The sequence below is a fragment of the Catharus ustulatus genome, chromosome 20 (assembly GCF_009819885.2).
Source record: "Catharus ustulatus isolate bCatUst1 chromosome 20, bCatUst1.pri.v2, whole genome shotgun sequence".
Taxonomy (NCBI): domain Eukaryota; kingdom Metazoa; phylum Chordata; class Aves; order Passeriformes; family Turdidae; genus Catharus; species Catharus ustulatus.
Genome location: NC_046240.1, coordinates 5,060,276 through 5,082,593, shown reverse-complemented (window position 1 = coordinate 5,082,593; position 22,318 = coordinate 5,060,276). Strand labels below are relative to the sequence as shown.

Genomic DNA, 22,318 nt, shown 5'->3' with positions numbered 1-22,318 from the left:
TCTCAAATCCTCTTTTCTCAATAGCTCCCTGACTTATAGGGCATTATTTCAATCCTCACTTTAATCAACTATAAACTAGTGATGCAGTTTTAGTTGTGGAAGTTCTACCTGCAGGTGGTCCTAACATTCATAAATAATGGTTATTTCCTGTCCTAGGGCTCCTCCTCAGATGCTGCTCTGCAATCTCACTGCTGAATTTGCAACAATTAGAGCAGGTTACTACTAGATTTGTTCTGATACTGACTCACAACATGGCCTTGAGAAAATCTCTTTGTTATTTGATTATCCTTTGTAAATGAGGGAATTAGTAATTGCTGCCTTTGACAAGGAATGGAGAGAGTAAATTCCCTACAGGTTATGCAGTTCCTTTTATAGGAAGCCTTGTTGACAAGCAGTAATTGTAGCTGGAGCTGTGGGCTGTAATGGCCCAAAACACAGCAGTGCAGCTACACAGTGGGATCCAGCAAGCTTTAGGAAATGAATCTTGCTAAAGGAACAGTGTTCAGCAAACTTCCTTGGGTATAACACAGTATTTTTGTTTAGGAATGCCTTATTCCTAATAAGATTATTACACTTGATTTTATATTACTTAGAGTAACATTCTATGGCATTTAGGTCATTCCAACTTGGTTATTTCTTGTACTGTCTTATTGATTTCTATCTTTTAGTCCTTCCTACAAGGTAAGCAAGGTCAGGCCTAATGCAATTAAAATAACAGGAGTCCATTTATTGTATCTGCTCTTAAACTTGAGTTTTACTGATGAATAGCAAGAAACCAGCATTGTGAGGGTGTTGAAATATAGATGTATTGTCAGTTCTATAGTTTTTGTGAAGATGCTGAGTGTTAGATGTAAATCCTATAAATCTACAGCATCTCTGCCTTTTAAACCAGTACCACTTCTTTTTTTTTGGTAATGATTTGTACTGAGCACAGATGGAAACTTTAACTCCCTCAGCTAATTATAATGCACCCATCAACTTTGTGCCAAGCAAAGAAGGAAACTCTGCTTAGTTCAAGAGAACTGAATGAATAACACACAATTCATCCAGGGAAGATAATTTTGGAGCAGCATTAATGAGCTAAAGAGCAGCACAGAGTGTTTGTGATGACAGTCAAAATGTGAGGAATATTAGATAAGCAAATAAGCCAAGTAAGGTTTCTCCTTAGTTCTATATTTATAAGTAGGTGCTTGTGGAGTATTTTTTCTCTCAGGAGTATCTGGGTTTTCTTGTTGCTGAAGGTCTCCATGGCAATTGCCCAGCTGTGAGTGGTGTTCCCTGTGCTTTGTCTCCCGCAGAGCCGGCGCTCAGTGAAGATTTGCAGCAATCCTCAGCCGTGTCCAGCCCCACCCAGACAGCACCAGTGATGTACATGCCCTCAGCAGCTGGAGACTCTGTTCCAGTCAGCCCTTCCAGTCCACATGCCCCAGACCTTAGCAATGTATGTAGCGCTGTGAAGAAGCCTTGTCCATATTGTGCAAACCTTTGTTTCTCTGAGTTTCTCCCAAAAGCCCAGAGGATATGAGATTTTTCTGTTAGTTCTCAGCTCCACACTTTTAAAGAGGTCTGGTTTTTTGGAACATACATTCAGTGGCTTTAGTATTGTCCTCTCACCTATAAAAATTGCAGGCCTTCCTTTCTGAGCAGGGTTTGTTGATGTACTTTCAGGAAAGTGGAATACATCCGCACATGAAGTCCAACTCCTTCCTGTCTGGAGGTACATATTGGGCTTAGCTTCCAAGACCTATAATTGAAGGCTGTGAGCCAACAGCCTGTAAAGTACATAACTACAATGGACTTTGTTTACATATGTAATCTCAGAGCCTTAGCCTGTGCATATTGTGTGTTGCATTATAGGATATCCTTAGTTCCCTCCCTCTTGTACTTCTGGAGACAGAACTCTGGGATATGTTTTAGTAATGCCCCAGATTGTTGGTAGTTAGTTGTCTGTACAAAAAATGAGGTCTCTAAGTGCTGAACAGATACTCAGAGTCAGATTAGAAACCCATGGAATGCTAGACTACATTTTTACTTAGCTTTTTTTTTTCTTTTTTTTTTTTTTTGTTAAGTCTTTCCTGTTTGTACTGCACTTGATAAGGTGTGTAACCTTTTCAAATGGTTGGCTGAGATTTTGAGAAGGTACAATGACACGAATTTAACTCATTTGAAACTAGTCAGGCTGAGGTGAACTCATCTAGGACCTGTGCTTTATTTTATTCCCTCTCTTTGAAAAGAGAAGCTGTGTTTGAGCCAACCTAGCAGTTCATAGTTGGATTGCAGGTAGAATTCCAAACAGATCTTGAAAAGTCTGGACATAATATTGTCTCTTGCTAAATAACACTGGAAAGCAACAAAAACCAAAACCCCTCCATCTCATGAAATTATCATTGAAATTCTCTGAAAACTGCAGGGCAGTTGAAGATATCTCCTACTTTTAGGCTGTTTAGGTCTTGTCTATCTCAAGCTCTTAGTCTTTCAAGCAGTCTTTCCTAATCCTTGGTTATGTGCCAAATGGCAGCACACGTCTGTCTGTGACTTCATCACTCCACAGGGCATCTGCGTGTAGCTTGCAAACAAATATGGCTTTGCTGGTGATCATTTTACATGATGAATTAATCAGAGAAAAAGGTCCCTGTAGCAGCCAGCCTCACGTGGCCTGTTCTGTTTTGTATTTGTACTGTAGGTGTGGAATAAATCAGGAACTCTGCCAACTAGCCCCACCTCCACCACAGTGAGTAGTTATCTTTGCGACTGTAGGGAAGCGTGGACAGCAGAATGTCTGTATAAAAATAAAATAAAAACATTGTAGGCTGCTCCTTTTTTTTTTTTTTCCCTAATGCCAGCCCAGACTGTGCCACATTTGAATCTGTGATGTCTGAAGCACAGTTGTGCTTCCAGTGGAGGCAAATAATTTCTTGTCCCAGAGAAATGGGATATTTGTGTTCATCCAGGTGGACACATTCTCTAAAACTCAACTTCCTTTGCTGCTGTCTGTGGCTTCATCTACAGTGCAAAACTAGCCTTGTTGCATGTGATTGTGACCCCTGGTATTAGTCCAAAGAATGGAAGTGTTGGAAATCATTGGTTTATTTTAAATGCAGCTGTTGATACCTGACTTGTGTCTATATTAACACTTGGAGATTTCCAACTGCAAAGCAAAAAATACAGTATTCCATATAGCTCAGATATCCCTGAGTGTTGGGACTGCCACAACACCTTTCCAGGTTCCACACCACTAGCCAGAGTCAGACAGGACCCCTGTAGCCTAAGGGAAGAGAAGAGTATTTTGGTCATGTTGGGAACCTGATCAGTCACCTCTGAGGCCTCAGAAAGAATAAATGTCACTAGAGCTGTAGGTTAGATTTTAAAAGACTTCACTCCAAAGTAACAACAATAAAACCATAATTGTGGGACTGTGTAAACTCAGTGGAGCTTTTTCCTGTTTTTTTAATGGATGTTGACTGAAGCTTGTATGGTTGTGTTGGCTGTCAGTGTCATTGATCTACAAACAGTGACGTGATTGAGCACCTCCATGGATGCCTCTTTTGAGCAGTTCCTGCTGTCTGGCTGTACTTTGCTGACACTTGTTCCCTCTGTTAGATTCTTTGTAGGAACAGCAGTCTTGGAAGCCCATCTAATATATGTGGGTCTCCTCCTGGTGCCATTGGGAAGCCCCACAGCTTGGAGACCATTGGTTTTCCTCCAGACTCAGTCACAGCAGCCGGCAGCTACAAGAAAGCACCGGGGTTTGAGCGAGAAGATCAGGTGGGGGCCGAGTATTTGAAGAGTTTCAAATGCCAGGTTAGTGGGGAATATTGACTGGAAGAGTTGGGGGGGATGAGAAAGAATGAGAAATTGCCCAGTCTAGCTTGAATGGGGTTTTGTTTCTGGTGGAACAAAAGTGGAAAAGCACTGTTCTTGTTGAGCAGTTTCTGGATCTCTGCTCTTGCTTTCAGCCTCCCTTCCAGCCTCTTTCATCTCACATCTGGTCTTGTCTCCCTTGCTGCCATCACACACCCAGTTTGTAGAAGTCAAGCTGCTGCTTGTTTTCCTAACCCCTCTCAACTTCTGTCTTGTGTTGACCCTGGGCAGCTTCCCACATCACTTCTTGCTCTTTCTTTTTCCATGTTTAGGTCCTTGCCAAGAGTTGCTGTGTCTTTTGCTGTATTGTCTCATGGAAGCTCATCCTTCCTTCTGTCTTCCTACTCCAAACTCTTCCCTTGATCTCCATGACTTGGTTTGTCCTCTGTTCACCATTCCTGTGGTGTATAAAGATGGCATGTTAGTTGTCTCTTGCTTCTGTGGCTGTATCATTCTGATCCTTGACTCTATCCTCTGGCTTCTGTATTAAATCAGAATTTCTCATTCTTATGTGAAGAACCCAACCCACATCTCTTAATGACATTCCCTTTTATCCCTTGTGGATATCCCAGTCTTGCCTTGCTGCTTCCTCAGTCTTCTTCCTGGTGTCATGCCTTGTTCATGCTGCTCCCTAGGCCTGGAACAGTCTCTTCCAGCTCTTTTGCCACACATGAGCTTTTCCACAGTCAGCTTCTTGCTGTGAATTTCCTTTCTTGATGTCACAATTAATAGTTTCTCTGCACCACCCCTTCCAACCTGAGCCCAACCCAGAGCTTGGGTTTTTATTTCAGTTTTAATTTCTCACTGGGTTTGTAATTTTATCTTGATTTAGGGAGAGGGGGATAGCTGCTTGTGTGAGGAGGTACCTGCAAAAGTATCTCCTGCAAGTTCTTTTGGACAAGAATATAAAAAGGGATAAGAATAGCAGATCTGTGTTGCCTGGGAACAGAAGGGACAAGAAGTGCTGCTTTCAGCCTGACCATGTTTTAGCTTTGGTCTGTGACATTAAAGAAGTCAGTCTTAATGAGTCTGTAGTGCTGTGAGAAAACTGTGGAAATATCCTGTCCAGACAAGGTCTTGCATAAAGCAGTTGAATTTAGAAGCAGACTCCATGGGTTTTATTTATTTTTATGGCTTTGGGAAAATATGGCCAAGCTTTGCAGTAGGGCCAGTCTTGAGCACTGTTTAGTCTAATTAAAATGATGCAGTGACAAATCCAGATTAAGCTATATGCATGTGTGCTCTCTTATCAATGCTCCCTTTGTCTGGCTGAGGGGGATGTGCCTTAGGAAAGTGCAAATTGATGCAACACGTCTTTGGGGGTAAAGAGCAGAGCATGCTGTGATCCTGGCACTTCTTGCAGGCACAGCAGCTTGTAACAGTTGTTTAGAAACAAAAGGAAAAACATGTCCTCATCCTCTGTGGCCTCTGCTGCAAAGGAGGAGTGAACCCAGAGCTGAAGGACTGAGAGAACCCCTGTCTGCTGCCAGCAGGGGCAGGGTGCCAAGGAGGCCCTGCTTTGGAGAAAATGGGCAGCAAGCCTAAGCCAAGGAGAAAGGGGATGGAGCATGAATAGGACTTCCAAAAGCAGGGCCAGATGATGAGCATTTCTATCTGAAGTCAGATCTGTGCTACAGAGATACAGTATTCACAGAACTGCTTAATTATGTGGCTTTAATTAAGCAAAACCTGTGTTAAATAGGAATAAATAGCTATTAAGGTATAGACAGAAGTAATCACAGTTGCCTTATGCTAGGCTTCTACAGACAAAATTAGGTGTCTCATAAGTGTCCTGATTTAATTTTACTTTAATCTATAATTACTTACTTTTAAAATTCTACTGTAATTCCCTTTGGCTGCAGTGGGCACCAGAGATTCTCAAATACCCTTTAAATTAGACCAATAATGAGGCATTTAACTTTGTCAGCTCCTGTATGAAAACGTCAGAGGAGACACTCTGGCTCAGTTCTGCAATGGCCTTGTCATTTTTCCCCTGTAGAATTGGTTTCTAAATAGTTTCTAACTTAACAGAATGAAAAATGCACCTTCTGTCTTAAGTTAATGGTAAGGCTGAGCCAGCAGTTAAAGCTAAAAATACTTTTCCCAAGTCCCAAAAGATTTAGCAAGCTGGAAAAATGCTGGCTGCACTGGAAGGACTTGAATGCCACAACCAGGAGGTGTTCCCAAGTCTTGACACACAACACAGTAGGTCTGTTCCATGCTGGTCAGAAAACATTTAATTTCACTCATAATTTATGTCCCTTGTTCTCTTCCCTGACTGCAACAGAGGCAGCTGGAGAATTTCAGCCTGTCCTTTGAATGTCTGTCTCGATGTGTGCCCTTTCTGATGTTATTCAGAGCTAAAGGCGACTGGTTTAGTGGTGACATTTTGTTTGTTCTATTTTCCCCTTGTGCTCTGTGAATTCCAGGCAGTGAGAACTGGGGCTAACTTGGAAATATGTTCACTTTTCTCCCCCTTAAAGAAAAAAAAAGTGTTTTCAGTAAGACTGAGCTGCAGCAGAGGCAGCTCCCCACGTTGGCAGGAAGCCTCTCAGTGGGGGCATGGCTGTGTGTGTGCCCTCCCCTGAGCTGCTGACGTCTGAGATAGCACATTTTGTGTTCAGCTGAGTGTCAGATGGGGCAGGGCTGTGCTGGATCATGCAGCAGGAGCATTATCAGACATACACAGAGGCACTGACAGAGCATGGCTCTCCCACACAGACTGAACCCATCGTGGCTCCTGTGTTGTGGACACATTCAGGGAAGGGTTGGAGAGCAGCCCCCACTGCAGAAGGATCTTTGTGTCCATCTCCCAACTGTCTGCCAGGCTTTGACCTCTCTGTCTGCCCATGGGCATAGAGCTCAGCAGAGAAAATGATTTAATGAAATCAAACCAAGGGAGGAATTCTTGTGCTGCTCTTTTGCTTGTCTGGTTACGTCACCCTCTCCAGCATTCCTTCATCTCTGTCACAAGACTGTTCAGGCCAGAAAGTCAAGGGGTGTCATTTCAGCTCAGGGTGGTGCCTCTGTGCTGCTGTTGCACGTTGTGCCTCAGTTTCCTGCAGAGATGGTGCCTGCCTGGATTGGGGATAAAAACCAAGCTTGCTTTATGGCTGGAATATGTCTGTGTTTGTAAATCAGCAGGGCTGCCTCCCAGCCCTTTTTTGCTGCCTCTTGTGCCCAGAGGGTGGGATTGGCTCCCTGTGCCATGTCACAGCAGAGGGGAAGGGGACAGGGCTGCAGACAGACTGTTACACACTGACAGGCTCCTGAGGCCACTTCCCAGCTGCATCCCAGCTGATGTTGCAAGGCAGGACAGTTGATATCCATTAAGGATATAATGCTGGAAGGACCTTAAGCTGAATTTTTAGCCTGGATAGTGGGATTCTAAATGTGTATTGGCATTCATGCAGTTTTGCAATTCCAAACAGCCTTCTGTTTTCTACCTTTGAGCTCTTACGTTAATAGATGAGGGGAGGATTTTAAAATAAAGTTAGTTTGGTGATTTTGCTTTGAAAATTGGTTGGTTATCACTGTGTTTTACTTTGCAGTCCTGGGAGCTGGAAAAGTTTGAGGGAAAACATAATCTACCATACTTTTATTTTCCCCAAACTGAAAAATATTTGCATAATTTAACAGTGCAGTGTGCCTCCCACCATTTGTGGCCCTTTCTGGGTGTTGGATGCTAGTAGTGCTGCTGAGTTAGTTATAGCAAGGCAAAATAATTTGATTTTGATCCTGGTTCTTAGGATGTGCTTTGTGCTAACAGGGGTCTTACAGCAGCATTAAAGGCAAATATCACTGTGACAAGTCTCTGCATAACTCTAGGGGTGATACAGAAAGCAATTTTTTTGGAATGTTTTCAGCTTGCTGTGCTTTTCCCCTCTCCAAATTCACCAGTGCCTTGAGCAGCCCAAGAGAAGAGTGGTCTGTGTTTCTCATGATCTCTCCAAAACCAGCACTCAGCCATTTTTAATTTTGCTAAATAATCCCTCTGCTTATCTTTTGTTTTGTTTCTTTACTGCAGCAAGCAAAGATGAAGTCCCACTCCCTGGAGCACAGGAGCCAGGAGCAACCTTTGTTACAGCCCAAACAGGTAGGGAACTGCTGGCAGGGCTCTGAGCTTCCAGCACCACAGAAATCTGTGGATCCAGACAGCTCTGCAGGGAGTAAATAACAGTCCAGACACCATTAGGGATGCTCAGCTGGAGGGATTACTTTATGAAGATGGGATGATTTGCTGGAGGTGTTATTTGTGAGTAGTTAGACCTGAGTGAATTCAGGGTAGATTCATGAGGCTGGACTGTGCAGGAGAGAGTCTTCAAATTACAGAAAATTGAGCTGGAATGGATCTCTGGAGTCATTTAAGTTCAAGGATTTGGCAGAGGGAATTTAATATCAGGTTCTAAGTCGTGTGCTGAGCTAAGGCTGAGTGAGTGATTGTGTGGCCCATGGCTGTGATTGCATGCAACTTGTGGGTCACAGGAGTTAATTCTGGGGCAGCCTGAAAGATGTTTAGAATACTGGGGAGGGGGATGGGGGTCATGGAATGGAGAACAGTCGACAGAAATTAAAGAAAAGCTGTTAATCTCTCCCCACCCCCAGCCCAGTGTAGCAGTAGCCATCTGTCAGGTTGGAAGCAGGCAGGAAACAGGTTTGCTGCTGCCATTTGGCTCCTTCCTGCACCTTTCTGGAGGGGTTGTTCTATCGAGATGTTTTATTTCCTACCTCTTTTGCTTTTCACACTCTTGTTTCAGGACATCCTGGGCATTCTCCCAGTGGGGAGCCCACTGACATCCAGCATCTCCTCTAGTATCACCTCCAGTCTGGCTGCAACCCCCCCAAGCCCCGCCGGCACCAGCAGCATTCCAGGCATGAATGCCAATGCCCTTCCCTTCTACCCAACCAGTGACACCGTTGAGTCTGTCATAGGTAACTTTGCCTTTGTCACTTATGAAAATAGGGCTCCCTCAGCCATGGATCAAGGTATGAGACTTGGAATAAGCTGGGTGTTGCAGTGACCTGCAGTTTTCCGTGTCTGGCGGCGCTGGCAGATTGCTGAAGCTTGTTCTGTGACTGTGACACATCTGATGTTTCCTGCAGGTCATTTTGGATGACATTCACCCACGGGACCAACTGAAGGCCACTCACAATGTCACCTAGTGTAAAAGGGCCTTAGTTTTAGCTTTGTCAAAGTGACAAAGAGGTCTTGGACTAGGCAGGAAATCACAGGGGTGTTTTCCACAGTTACAACCCCTCTGTTCTAAATGACAATTTTATAGCCAGAGCTACCACCAGGTAGATTGTAAGGACTTTGCCCTTTGTAGAGTGTAGGACAGAGGCTGTGAGAGAAGGGAAAACAGGAGAGTCCAGAGAGTGGAGTCACTCTTAGATAGGCACAGGCTTTTTGGTCACCTGTTTTTCTTCTTCCTTTTTTTTCCTTTTTTTTTTCCTTTTTTTAATTAAATGTAACGTTTCTGAGGTGATCTCACTAATTTGTTAAAAATAATAATAGAAATGAGTGGGCATGTGTGGGATGAAATTATATTGATCATCATTAGTGATGAGGCATGTTCAAATAGATATAACAGTTTCAGGCATTAATAAGCTTTATTTTACCCAATATGTGAACCTCAGAGATGTTTTTCAAGTGTTCCCTTCTCCTGGTATTTCTTTTCCAAGTGGTTTTCAGGAAAGCAGGGACAAAGCACAAACCAGACCCAGACATGCCATATGCCAGTGTTCCTGTGTATAAGGGACAGACTTAAAAGAGCAGTTTGGGGAAGACTTATGGGATCTGCTGTTAATTCATCAGATTTTTGGTTTCGTGTACCATTTGGGAATACTTTAAGACAAAAAGAAGCAGAACTGAAAAGCTGCCCATGACACTTCTGCCAAACCATCAGAGAACAGGATGGAGAGTAGGGTGCTGAGAGGTAGCAAGCACAGGCTCCTCTGCATGTAGGCTCTTTGGGCCATCCTATCTCTTGAAGTTGTTGGTCCTTTATAACATAATTGGTACCTCTGTGTCTGGCAGAGTCTGCCTTGGATGACCTGGACCTGAATGAATTCGGAGTGGCTGCCCTGGAGAAGACATTTGACAGCAGCACAGTGCCCCACACGAGTGGCATCATGATAGGTACATGAAAGCAACAGAGCTTTCTTTATCTTCTGCCAAGCAGTGTTGCCCAGTCACCTCAGTGGAGCCAGCCCAACCAAGTTCTAAAACCAGTCCCAAAATTACATTGGTTAAAACAGCAATTACAACAAACTCTGGCAACCCCTGAGCATCTCTGAAGTGAGAGCTTGCCCTTACTGACTAGCAGAGCTGAGTTGTTGCCATTGGGCCCAGGTGTCTTGGGGATGTTTCTTGAGACTGAATGGGACTTGCCTGATTTTTTTCTTTTTTTTTTCTCCTTTTTTTCTTTTTGCTTTTTCCTTTTTTCTTTTTTTTTTTCTTTTTTCTTTTTTTTTTTTTTTTTGAGTGTGTAAGTGGACTCTAGAAGCATCTGATGCATTTCAAATCAGGCCAAAGTGTAACAATTTGCATCTTAAGCAGAAAACTGTCGCTAGCTGTAACAGGAAACTCACTGACCTGGTAATGCCATCCATCTGTCAGAGTGTCATCATGGTCTGCTGATTTGGTTCCTGTAATGTCTGTCTCATTTTGATATATGGAGGTAGGCTAAGGCCTCTTCTGCCTGTCTCTGATGGGTGTCCAGGGAAAAAAGAAACGTCTTGTAACATTTTTGGAAGTGGTTGCAGTTTCTGGTTATCCTTGCTGTGTAAAGCAGGTGTTAGAACAGGAGCTAACTCTGGTTGTCTGAAGGTTTCCAAGGGAACTGCACACTGCCTGGAGCTGTGTTGAGGTAGGAAAGGACCTGTGGAAAGAATATTACTTCCACTTCCCAAAGATGAGAGCCTGTTGGAGGTTTGCTGTCCCTGTGTGCTGCCAGCCCTGCTGCTGCTGCTCCCCACCTGCAGTGCCTTGGGGATCCTCCCCTTCTCCCCTTCACATCACACCTGGGTGCTACCTGGTGATCTTCTAAGGAGAGACATAGATGAGGAGAGAGCAGGGCTGAGATCTCCCTGAATTTGAGTGGCAGGCAGAACAACCTCTTGTGTAAGGGAAGTTGATGTCTTTTGTGGTTAGGCTTTTGTTTATTTGTGGGTTTTTATTAGTGATAGATCCAGGCACTCAGGTGTGTGTAACTGCAGATAGTCACTGGTTTTCAGTGGTTGAGATCATGAGCTCACCCACTACAGGTTGCTTGGAAGTATTAAAGGCAGAGGCACATGTTTTAGAAGTGAATTTTTTGTGATGAAGTGTTTCACCAGATACCAAATTTATCTTCTCCAGACTGACAGGGACCGAGCTCTGCTCAGAAAACATTTGTTCCTTTGGCCACTGAAAGAGTGATCCATTGAATTGTGGAGGGTCTCAAGCTGTGTGGGTGATGGGATGGCAGCTTCAGTTCTCCTCTTGAAGGCTGAGAGGGGAATGAAACCTCAGGAGAAGTGGAGGGAATCCCGAGGGGCTCAGGGAGAAGAAAGGGAACCTGACACCTCCTGCTCTGAACTCCTGCCTGTGCCCACACCTCATGGTCATACATAGCCATCCTCTCTGTGTGTTCTTTGTCCAGGTGGGAGTTTGCTGCAAAGTTCTGCTCCTGTAAATATCCCCGGGTCCCTTGGAAGCTCTGCCTCCTTTCACTCCGCCTCTCCTTCTCCACCGGTCAGCCTCTCATCGCATTTCCTCCATCAGCCCCAGGGACACTTAAGCCAGTCAGAAAACACATTCCTGGGGACATCAGCTTCTCATGGATCATTAGGTAAATGCACAGTGTGTGTGTCCCATGTACATGCCTGTCTGTGCCATGTAAGTATTTTCTTTTCAGTTTGCTTTAATTTCAAAGTGTTACTTCACTGCTGCCATGTATCTCCTCTTCCCATGAGAACAGCAATGGGCTTAGAAGCTGTTTTACCAAAAGTCAGCTAATACTTCATGAACAAGGAAGCAATTCCCTCTACTTCCCTTGTTTCTAGGCTGGGAAAAAGGGGCAGATAGGTGAATTGCCTTGCTCTGATGATGCCTTCCAGGGTAAAGAGCTCTGCCTTTTCCAGCCAGCAGTGCTTTGCTGAGATTTCATATAAAACTCAGAGCTGGGTCCTCATCTTGGCTTAGTTTAGGTAGGGATTGCAGTTTACCTTTGGGAAAGCTTGTGGGTCAGATTGGCTCCTGGGAGCTCTTGAGCAGGCCTGGGCCACTGGAACTTTTTCTTCTGTTTGACACTGCACTAGTTCTGCAGTGTGGACTTTCCAAAAAGTCAGTGTTCCAGTTTTGTCCCCTTTGCTCCTTCCCCTCCTCAAGGGTCTTTCTCCTGTATGTGGGACAGATGGAAGAGAAATTACTTTGGAGCTTCATGAGTATGAGGAAGAACAGGGAATTTAGCAGACAAATCTATTTTATTATCAAGATACAAGATTACCTTGAGAAATAAAACTGCTTGGCCTCCAAGCTACAGGGACACCAGTTCTGCTCTTTTCTGTTAGTAAATATTAATTCTCTCTATTGATGCTGGACATAAATGCCTCTTAAAATCTGAGATACACTTTAATCTTTAATCTTTAATATTCAGCTTAACCTAATAAAATGATTACATGCTTGTGTAAGCTATTTCTGCATGCACTTATGTGTAACTGCATCCCTTGTTTGCACAGCCCAGGCTCATGCTTCCATGCTTGCTATTGCTGCTTGTTTAGTTGTAACAGCTACATTTTTTTATTACAATTATTGTAATAAAAGACATCAGAGGCCATCTCTGCTCTTAATTAGGTTGAGGTTGGCTGTTCATCCCAGTTTTTGTAAGGAAAGGAAAAATTGCTCTTTCAGAAAAAATTAATTATGTTTATCTTGACTCTGTATTTATACAAATAAAAAGCCAAAAATTGCAGGAAAATCACAAATGGATTTAAATGATTTATTTATAAAATTTGTTTTTCCATAAGCACAACAAATCCTTTGCTGGGGTTTTGAGAAGATATTTAAATAGTTTCTTAGCAGTTGGCAGTCATCTGTTCCATTTAACTTAGTGAATGCACATAACATGTCAAGTGTGTAGTTATCCCTTATTTGTATTGAAATTGAGTTTAAAATACCTAGTTCTGGGCTGGTTTCCACTGTGCTAGGTGCAAAATGTGCAGAAAAGGCTTTCCTGCCCAAAGGGGCTTGATATTTCCAATGTGAAATGGGAACAGCAGATGGAAAGAGGGAGTTAAAACAAATTACAGGATCAGCTTGGTCAGAACTGTGGCAGAATTTGTGGCTTGCCAGCATCCTGCTTAATGCTGGATTCCCATTCAAGAAAACTGAGGTTTAAAAAACAAAATGTGAGTTGGAATTCCATTAAAACTTGCTTTCAACTGAGCACCCTTCAGAGCAGCTGAAGTGGATCTGTGGTAAGTGGCCTGAGCCAGCAAAGATCCCTTGCTGCTCTGCTGAATGAGTTCATGTGCCTAAGCCATTGCTGAAGACAAATTACTATTTTTCAGCTGTGTATTTTGTAACTATTTGTGTCTTGGCTGGGAAGTCAGTGGTGCTGGGATAGACCTCAGTGAGAGGCTGTTGACTCCAGGGTTCACTTGCAGGCACAGTTCAGGGGCTGTGAGATCAGAATTATCAATTGCAGCTCGATTTAGGAATGTTCCCAGCCAGTGGTGAGCACCACTGCATGAAAATGACTCCCACATCAAACTGGAGCAAACTGTGTGGGTAAGACTCCACACTGTTTTAGTGTTAACTTTTACTACTGGTTTTGCCCTGAATGCAAAGTTAAAGTTATTGAAGTGAGTAGTGAACTAAAATAGTGAAAATGCACTATTTTAAGTGAAAGTTGTTGAAGGAGTATGAACACTGGACTCTGGAAAAATTGCCAGTTTTGTCTACAGCTGCTACTCTACTCCTTTGTCTCCTAAGCCTTGAATTTCTTCCTGAAAAGAGAGTTTATTTGAACAAGCTAAATTTGGGAAATGGCTAATTAGTTTTCTTTGATGATGCTCACCAGCTCAGTGCTAGAACTCTGCAGATACAGATACTATTGTCTCTACTTGTTTATAAACAGGATTTTCCAGTTCTGTTCCTTGTGTATGGAAACAGTAATGACTTGGAGTATTTTTGTGTCACTGTTTGCAAGTGACACTCCTTTTTTAAGCCCCACGCTGAGGGGACAAAAGCAGAAATTTCTCAGGGTATAGGGTGGGAGGAAGCACCACCTGGGGTCTGTGAACCAGCTCTGGCTGTGCTGCACTGAAAAGTGGGAAGGTAGAAGCAGGTCAGGGGTTCTCCTGAAACAAGGGGGGTTCAGGCTGATAGTCAGCTCTTCTGTAAAAGTGATGCTTCTAAAAACAGCCTGATCCAAGAGTTGCCTGCACTCAGTGTCATGGTTCCTCCCTGCATCACTAAAGATGAGGCCTAGTGGTGTGTAATCTCCCTATAAAGTCCCTCTATGATGGATTCCAGGGGCATGGGGATGAAACTGATTCTTAAGATGAACTTTTTTATCCTATTTACACATTTTTGAATCCTGGATTTCACAGGGTTAGGGAGGAAATGGGGAAATTGCCAGCACCTGTGACATAACCCTCTCTATTTCCCTGTGAAACAGGTTTAAATGGGATGAACAGCAGCATATGGGAACACTTTGCTTCGGGGAGTTTTTCGCCCAGTACCTCACCTGCATTTCTGTCAGGTCCAGGTGCTGCGGAGATGGCACGGCTACGACAAGAACTGGATGAGGCCAACGGCACAATAAAGCAGTGGGAAGAGTCTTGGAAACAAGCCAAGCAGGTACTTGGGCAAATCCTGGCATTAGGGAGTGTAAAGGAGCCTTTCAACAGGACATGGAGGTGATGGACAGCTGTAGGTTTTACAGATTCTCAGCATTCTTTCCCCTCCCTTGGAAATCACCAAATCACTGGGCCTGGTGTGTTCAGATGCTGCAAGTGCAAGGCCAGATGTCCCAACAGATGCCCTGAAGTGTGTGACACTGTCTCAGAGCTTTGATTCATGATAATTTGTCAGTTTACAAAGTTCATCCCCTGAACACTGTGAGCCAGATGAGCAGGACCACAGCCCAAGCAGATGGGATATGTGGAATGAGCAGTGCCTTGAAGTCAGGCTCCAAATGTGTTTCAGAATTTGGGAACAGGGCAGGTTGGAGTGTATGGAAATGGAGAGTTTTGCCTGGGTTTCTCTTTGGAGACAGACCAAGTTTTCAGACTGCTTCTTTTACCCTCTCTGTTGGAACTTGCAGGCTTGTGATGCTTGGAAAAAGGAGGCAGAGGAAGCAAATGATCGCGCCAACACAGCTAACATGGAATGTGAACTGGCCCGGGAGCAGAGGGAAGCCTTGGAGCTGCAAGTGAAGAAGCTGCAGGAGGAGCTGGAGAGGATCCACACCGGCCAGGACCCGCAGTTCCTGCGCTCCTTCTCTGACCTGGAGACACTCTCACTCTCATCACTCTACACCCTGCAGAAACAGCTGAGGGCAAACCTGGAGAAAGTGGACAAGGTGAGTGCCAGGGCCTGGCAGGGCAGGGCTCTGCCCTCTCTGCTCCTGCAGGTCACAGCTTTTTCCCTTTTCTTTTATACACCCAGAAATCAGAAACCTATCATAGATGTAATCAAAGTGAGCTCTAGCTGGCTCACAGGAAGATAACTCCATGTTCTTTGTGCCTAAAGTAGAGTTTAAATCAATCAAAGCTGCTCTGTTGATCCTAAAGATCCTGAAAGGCATCACACTGTGCTTTACTTTGCTTCAGGAGATGACCAGGTGTCCTGGTTTAGAGGACAAGTGTCTGCTAAGAAAGGCAGGAACCTCTCTTTGAAATTGAGAATGTAAACCCCCTCCCTCCAAATTATTATAATTTTGAAATTTAGGGGCTCTCTGGCAATGATATGGGAAATAGGAATAACAGTTCTTTACAAAGAAAATTAAAATAGAAATACAGTATTACAAAGAACAAACCCCAAACACTGCCAGATTCAGAATACAATGTGACACCCCATCAGGCAGGGTGTTGGCAGCAGTCCCATTCCATGGTGGCTGCATCCTCCTGCAGTGACAGATGTGGTTCTGTTGAAGCAGTGCTCCGGTAGAAGGGTGCAGATTTTTTCTGAAGGTCCAGTGAAGATGTGGAAGGGTCTGGTTTTCCTCTGGAATCCAGTGAAAAAAGGCTGCTTTGGTGTTCCAAATCTCAGATTTTTATCTAGGTAGGAAAGACTTGGCTCCTTGCCCTGGCTGGAGCATCTCCCCATGGGATGATGGAATTTTATCATCATGCAGTGGCACTCAATGGCCATGAACAGGAAATATCTTTCTGGAGGAGGGATGGATTGTGGTAAAGATAAAGAACACTGCCCTACCTGCTTTTTAACAGCTGGTCCATTAGCAGAGGATATCTCCCACAGAGATAAGGATCACTGCCCCACCTGGTTTAACAGATGGTGACAGAATACAAACTTGTGGTCACATCCTGTATCGCTCCCTGCCCTCCCCCAGGGCACTTCCCTTCGTGTGTGTGACGCTGTCCCTGTCCCCTCTCTTGCAGGCAGTATTTCAGATGCAGTCAGTGAAATGCCTTAAGTGTCAGAAGGAGAACCGGGTGGTGCTGCCGTGCCAACACGCGGTGCTGTGCGAGACGTGCGCTGAGGAGGGCGAGTGCCCCATCTGCCACCCCAACAGGCCCCACTCTCTGCAGTCGTGACCTCCCGAGGACACTCCTCCAGATCATATCCTATAGAACTTTTTAACTTTATACATACGTACATATATATGTATGTGTATATATATATATGTATATATGTGTGTGGATGGGCGTGGCTGTGCTCGTGTAGGGACGCGCACACACACGCACATGCACACATGAAAACAGAAATTAGTTGCAGAGCACTTTTTAATATTTTACATCCCGTATCTAAACTGCCCCTCACCCGTGCCCCACTAATTCTAACTCTTGATGAACTTTGAGAGCTGTTTTTAATACAGATCAAAGGGCCATTTGCAAAGAGTCTGTGTTTCTCCTCTTTTCTATTTAGGTGATAACAAATTTTTGACTATTTCCAGAAGGACTTAGAGTGGGCAAGAGGGGCTTCCACGTGCTTTCCAGAGGAAAGAGTTGAGATCATGGGGAGGATCGAGGTGGATTGAAATGATTTGCTCTTGCCTTCGGTCCCCCTGCTCTTTCACTGACCCAGCTTGGTTAAAGCCGTCCTCCCTGATGGGAGCTCTGCCAGGCTCCTGCCTGGAGGGCCTCACACTGCCCATCTCTGAATGTGCAGGAACTTTGGCTGTCATTTAATCAGCAAAGTTCACTTTTTAAATTTTTTTACACTCTTTGTATATTTGTATGAAAAGAAGAAAAGAGGGAAAAAAAAATTTATATTGGATCTAGAGCAAGCCAAGCCCCAAAATTTAGTGACCAATGTTCACTGCTGATGCAGCCAACATATTCCAGGTCTGAGCAGCCTTAGGGGTGAACCAAAGCCCTTTATGAAGGAAATTTGGATGCAGAGGTTAGTTCTCTCCAGGCACCCCTTTGTCTGGTGGCTGTCTAGAGACTTTTTCCTGTTTCAGACCAGATTAGTTTTGTTTTAGCCACAGGGACCTGATTCGTAGTCACTGCTGAAGTGCATGAACCAATTCCAGGTAGGCTGAGGACGTTTTTGTTGCCTGTGTCAGCAGCTCAGGGGTGGTTTGTGGATTGCTGGCTCCAGAAAACCTTGTGCTGGAGATGTGTGGTGACAGAAATAATCCAGCAGAACAGAGAAATGCCACCAGCTCAGACCTGCCCAGCAGCTGAGCTTTCCTGTGACTTTCCTTACCAGCTTGTCTATTGGATTTTTACATCAGGTGGATTGCAGTAACCTGCTGGGATCTCAACCAGAAGGCCACTCAGTTGATTAAACATTTTTATTTTGCACAGGGATGCTCCTGTGCTGCCCCTCTGTGACCTGGAAAAGCACTGGAACCTCCAGCAGCCCACTATTGTAGGAAAACTGAATTTTTACCAGAGCCTCTCAGAAAGCTTCATATTTAATACAAACACATAATTAGGTTTGTTTCCATAATTCCACCTTTCCTCTCCATGGAAGGGGTTAATATGCATTCCCAGATGATCTCTTAAGTGCAGCTCTGTGTAGTTCTTTTTTATGTTTTCCCATTAACTTGTTTTTGGGTTTTTTGGTAAAAATGCTTTTTTTCCATGTGTATTTTATTGTAACTAGCATCAGGTTTTTTAATTTTTTAATGGAGAGACACTGTTGAGTGACTATTGTGGCTATGTTGTTTGGTTATAGCCTTTGAATGTCTGTGCCATGGGGCAGCACATCTGCCTTGGTCTGATCTTAAGGAAAGACCTTTTATTAAAATACGTGAACATTTCTCTTTTTTTTAGGAAAAATAAAAAATAAAAAAAAATTAAAAGCGGGGGGGGAGGAGGAGGAAAAAGCCCAATTAAGAAAAAAAAAATTTACTAAAAAGTTTTTTTGTAACTAACTTAAATCGTAGGAAATAAACTCTTGAATCAGATCTTTAATATTTATAAGCAGCAGAGCTGATCAGCCCGTTTTTGGCTATGGTTTGTAACACTTTTTATGAGCGTGGGGTTTCTCTGCTCCTCTGCCTCCCTGGGGGCTGCTCAGGGGTGATGCTGCCTTTTGCCAACCCTCTTTTTCCAGATCTGTCCAGCACCAGCTCCATGATTCCAGCAGGGAATCCCTCCCCATGGAACTCTGTGGGATTTGCAGTCATGGGCTGATGCAGGACCTGGGGGTGTTAAGGGAAAAGAGCTCTTTGCCCCCATTTTCCCTGGGGTAGAAGGAAAAATTCCAGGCCAGAGAAAATGTGTTTTTCCCTTTTTGAGTAAAACAGTTTCTCTGTTTTAAAACTTATACTGAAGGACCAAAGAATTCAGAATTTCACCTGTTTGTGGCCCTTAAATTTTAACTTTCCATTGCCACACTGCACTCATGGCAGAGCAGCCTGAAGGAATTAGCACTAGACCATTCCCTTGCCCCCACCCAGCCTCTCTCAGCACTCTCTTTGCACAAGCACATAGACTTTCTCACTTTCCTCTGGTTCTTGAAGAAACACTTCCTAAATTTAGGTTTCTATCAATTTGTTTGCTGCTTTAAAAAAAAGAGAGAAATATTGAAATGTGAATTTATTTTCTTAAGCATCAGATGGAAAAGAGAACTTCATCTTTGCGTATTTTGTGAATGTTCTGGTGGGCCATTTAAAGACAATTTCTGAACCAAATGAGGTGGGAGCAGGGGGAAGGAGCAGCATTCCTGACCCACTCCAGCAGTTGTTGCTGCCTGCTCCGTGCAGGAAGGACAAACCATAATCACAGCACTGCAGTTGAGGCTTAAGAGTCTGTGATCAGCTTTTGTATGGTGTAAAAAGAGCTGAAATAAACCTGGTGCTAATAAGTGCAGCCCCTGTCACGTACTGTCAGGCTTGCTTCTGGAGCAGGAACTCCCTTTACAGGACACACAGTAACACAGCAGAGCTCAGGGGGCTTCACAACAAAAGTGGGGTCCACAGGGATCCTTGGGGAGTCTGGGTCGTGCCTCCTCACTCAGACTCCTTAGTGGACAATGACATTTTCCTCCCCAAAGTTTTGGGAGCTTCAGAAGAGCTGACCTTGGTGATGAACTGGGCAGGTCAGGCACTTCTGAGTTAAGAGCTGGGGGAAGGGAGTTGTGGTTGTGTTCTGAAACCACAGCCTCCTAAAGGTCAATAAACTTTTACATTATTACAGAAAACCAACCTAGAAGCAGGTGGCTTGTGGGACAACACTAGCAGAGCAACAAGCAGGGTCAGAGCTGTAGCTGAGAGCTAGGAGCTGAAGGATTTTAGCATTTTGGGCTAACAGGACCACTTTGAGCTCTTCTCCAGCCTTAGGTGCTGTAGCCATGTGCCTGTGGGGCACAGGAGGGACCCAGGAAAGGTCTCAGAGCTGGAGCACATTTCCTAAAGCAGATCCCACCCCTGGGGGGTTCCTGCAGCTGATCCCCTGCTGAAGGGTTTTACACTTTTGTACATCTCTGAAGCTGAACCTGAGCCACTGGCAAGGCTTGTGCAGCTGAGACAATGAAGAGAATTCCTTACCCTGAATGGACTCAGTCATCCCTTGCTGTTCCACCAGCCTCCAAACCTCCTCTCTTCCTCCTTTTCCCCTATCTGAGAAGGAAGAATATTACCAGTGTTTTCCTCCAGAGTTACTATAATCCTTGGAGCGATGGCCAACAGCAAAATAGATGTTACTGATGTAAAACCTAGTATTTTAAAGGTGAAATATTCCTGCAAAGTAGTGACTGCATTGGAGAGATTTCTGGGGCTTCCCCACTCCGTAGCTTCCAATGTTAAAACAAAATAAATACAGTATACGTTTTAAAAAAATAATAATAATACACACTGCAGTATTTCTGGTGGCAATTCTCGCCCAGTCCCTTCCCTGCTCTCCCCAGGAGGAAGGGAACTGGGCAGAGGCGCCCCTAGTCCGTGTAGAAGTTGGCAGAATGGTGATCAGTGGTGTAAAACGTGTTGTTGATTCCATGTATAGAACTGTGATTTCAGCTGTCGTTCTCTCGTACTCTGTAAATATGTGTTTTGGCTGTCGGAAACCTGGTTTAGACTCTTTTCTTGGCAGAGTGAATTTGCATGTGGGGCTGGAAAGAACTCAATCTGTGTCACAGTTTCCAAGGGCAGGATGGATTTTTTTTTTTTTTTAGAGGACAATAAATTTTTATTTTTTTGCTAAGAAAAAAAAAATACAAACTGAAGCAGCGCGTGTGTGTGTGTGTGCATGCGTGCCCGGGTGGATGTGCAGCCTCTGCTCTGGGCCTTGGGAGGGTGGAGAGATCTGGGCTTTGGAGCCCTCAGAACAACAGAGCTGTGGCCAATTTTCACACAACCAAGAATAATTTCTGAGCTCCCTTCCCTTTTCGGGGTGTTGCAATTTACTTTCCTGATGGAGGTGTGGCGAAAGAGGGGGAGCATCAGTGCAGTGTGGTTAAGGTGGGGCAGAAACCCCTTTGGAAGTGGTAAATCCAAAACTTTCTCACCCAAATTCTTTGGAAGAGCCAGGCTGGGCAGAGGTGAGCTGTGCCTGCACAGTGGATACAAACAGTGCACCCAAAAGAACACACCTGGTCTGTGGATCCAAGAATTACCTGTTAATTTTGGTCTAATTAATGCTTCAAAAATGCATCAACCACTTCCCATTAGTCCAATCACAAAAATAATCTGAATGGCCCCATTTGTACTGCAGATTATTGGTAACACAATAAAATCAGATCTGAGTGCCAGTCCCTTCCCTCTTGTGTTCTGGCCATCCACCTGTGTTGGGTTCTTCACCAGGATTAGGAGGAGGATGATGATGGAGATTTCTTCTCTTTGTCATTCTTGCATTGCTAGGAGCTGGTTTTGTGTGCTTCAAGCCTTAATATTTTTTAGTGTTTGAGCTGTTCTCCTGCTCAAACTGTGTGCTCTAAAGGGATTTCTTTTAGGGTGGGAGAAGACCCACACAACTGCCTGGAGCTGAGCAAAAATTAAGCTAAAACACATTGAATAATCCAATGCAAACAATCTCAAAAGAGAGGTCAGCCTGTGCCACCTGCTCCCTGGGACATGCCTGGCTGGTGGCAGCCCAGGGCAAGTAGGGACACATTGATTTTTTAAAAAACAGCTAAAAATGAGCTGAGACTTTATCCAAACCTCCAGCCTTATGTAGTAAACCTTGTCATAAAGCGTGAGGTGGCTGCCAGCTGCTTCCAGCTCCAGATGAGCTGCAGGGTGCACATGGAGGGTGCTGGACCTGGTTGAAATGACAGCCCAGGACAGCATCCCCACAATCCCAGAGCCAGCTCTGCAATATTATTTCCCTGCACTGAAGCCTAAGCCAGCAAATGGCTTCCTTGAGAGCCTGCAGTGCCTTAATCCCTCCTGCTGTGGGCTCTGTCACACAGATACCAAAGGAGCTTTTTTCTTTTCCCACCCCCGCATCCAGGATTTGACCTGAGCTGACCCAGCGGCTGCTCTGCCCGCCGAGGGAGCAGCTGCTGCTCAGGCACCCGGGAGAGGGATGCTTTTAATTCCCTGGCAGCTCCCAGGGACCCACTGCAGCTCAAACACACCCCCGTGCAGGGTGGAGGTAGAGGGAGCTCCAGGTGTATAATTAGTATTTAAAATTGCAGCAAAAACAAGCTCCAAAAAACCCAACTAATTGTTACAACAGCTGCCTGGTCAGGCATTTTTGCTGTCATATTGGGTCACCCCACAGGGATGCACCCTGCAGAGCTTCCCATCACTTCCAGAGGGACCCAGATCCCTGGCACAGGCCGGGAGTGATGCCAGGGACCTGCACCCCATGCCTGGGCTCTCGGCTGCCCAAA

The 22,318-nt window shown here is 44.6% G+C and overlaps 1 protein-coding gene across 9 annotated transcripts in view; it reads left to right on the top strand.

Moving 5' to 3' along the window:
• The window catches only part of UNK (unk zinc finger), a 44,309-nt gene extending 25,130 nt beyond the window's left edge, over positions 1–19,179 (top strand). Inside the window, exons 8-17 of one of the 9 annotated variants that reach the window (XM_033076453.1) lie at positions 1,299–1,441; positions 2,684–2,731; positions 3,601–3,801; positions 7,889–7,957; positions 8,619–8,793; positions 9,899–10,000; positions 11,505–11,693; positions 14,610–14,707; positions 15,174–15,431; positions 16,471–19,179. In XM_033076453.1, the coding sequence (XP_032932344.1) occupies positions 1,299–1,441; positions 2,684–2,731; positions 3,601–3,801; positions 7,889–7,957; positions 8,619–8,793; positions 9,899–10,000; positions 11,505–11,693; positions 14,610–14,707; positions 15,174–15,431; positions 16,471–16,626 (1,439 nt within the window). In that variant the 3' untranslated portion in view covers positions 16,627–19,179. Of the gene's footprint in view, positions 1–1,298; positions 1,442–2,683; positions 2,732–3,600; positions 3,802–7,888; positions 7,958–8,618; positions 8,794–9,898; positions 10,001–11,504; positions 11,694–14,525; positions 14,708–15,173; positions 15,432–16,470 lie in introns of all 9 variants that reach the window. The other 8 variants (XM_033076452.1, XM_033076462.1, XM_033076454.1 and 5 more) reach the window with 8 other exon arrangements.
• Positions 19,180–22,318: the final 3,139 nt, after the last annotated feature.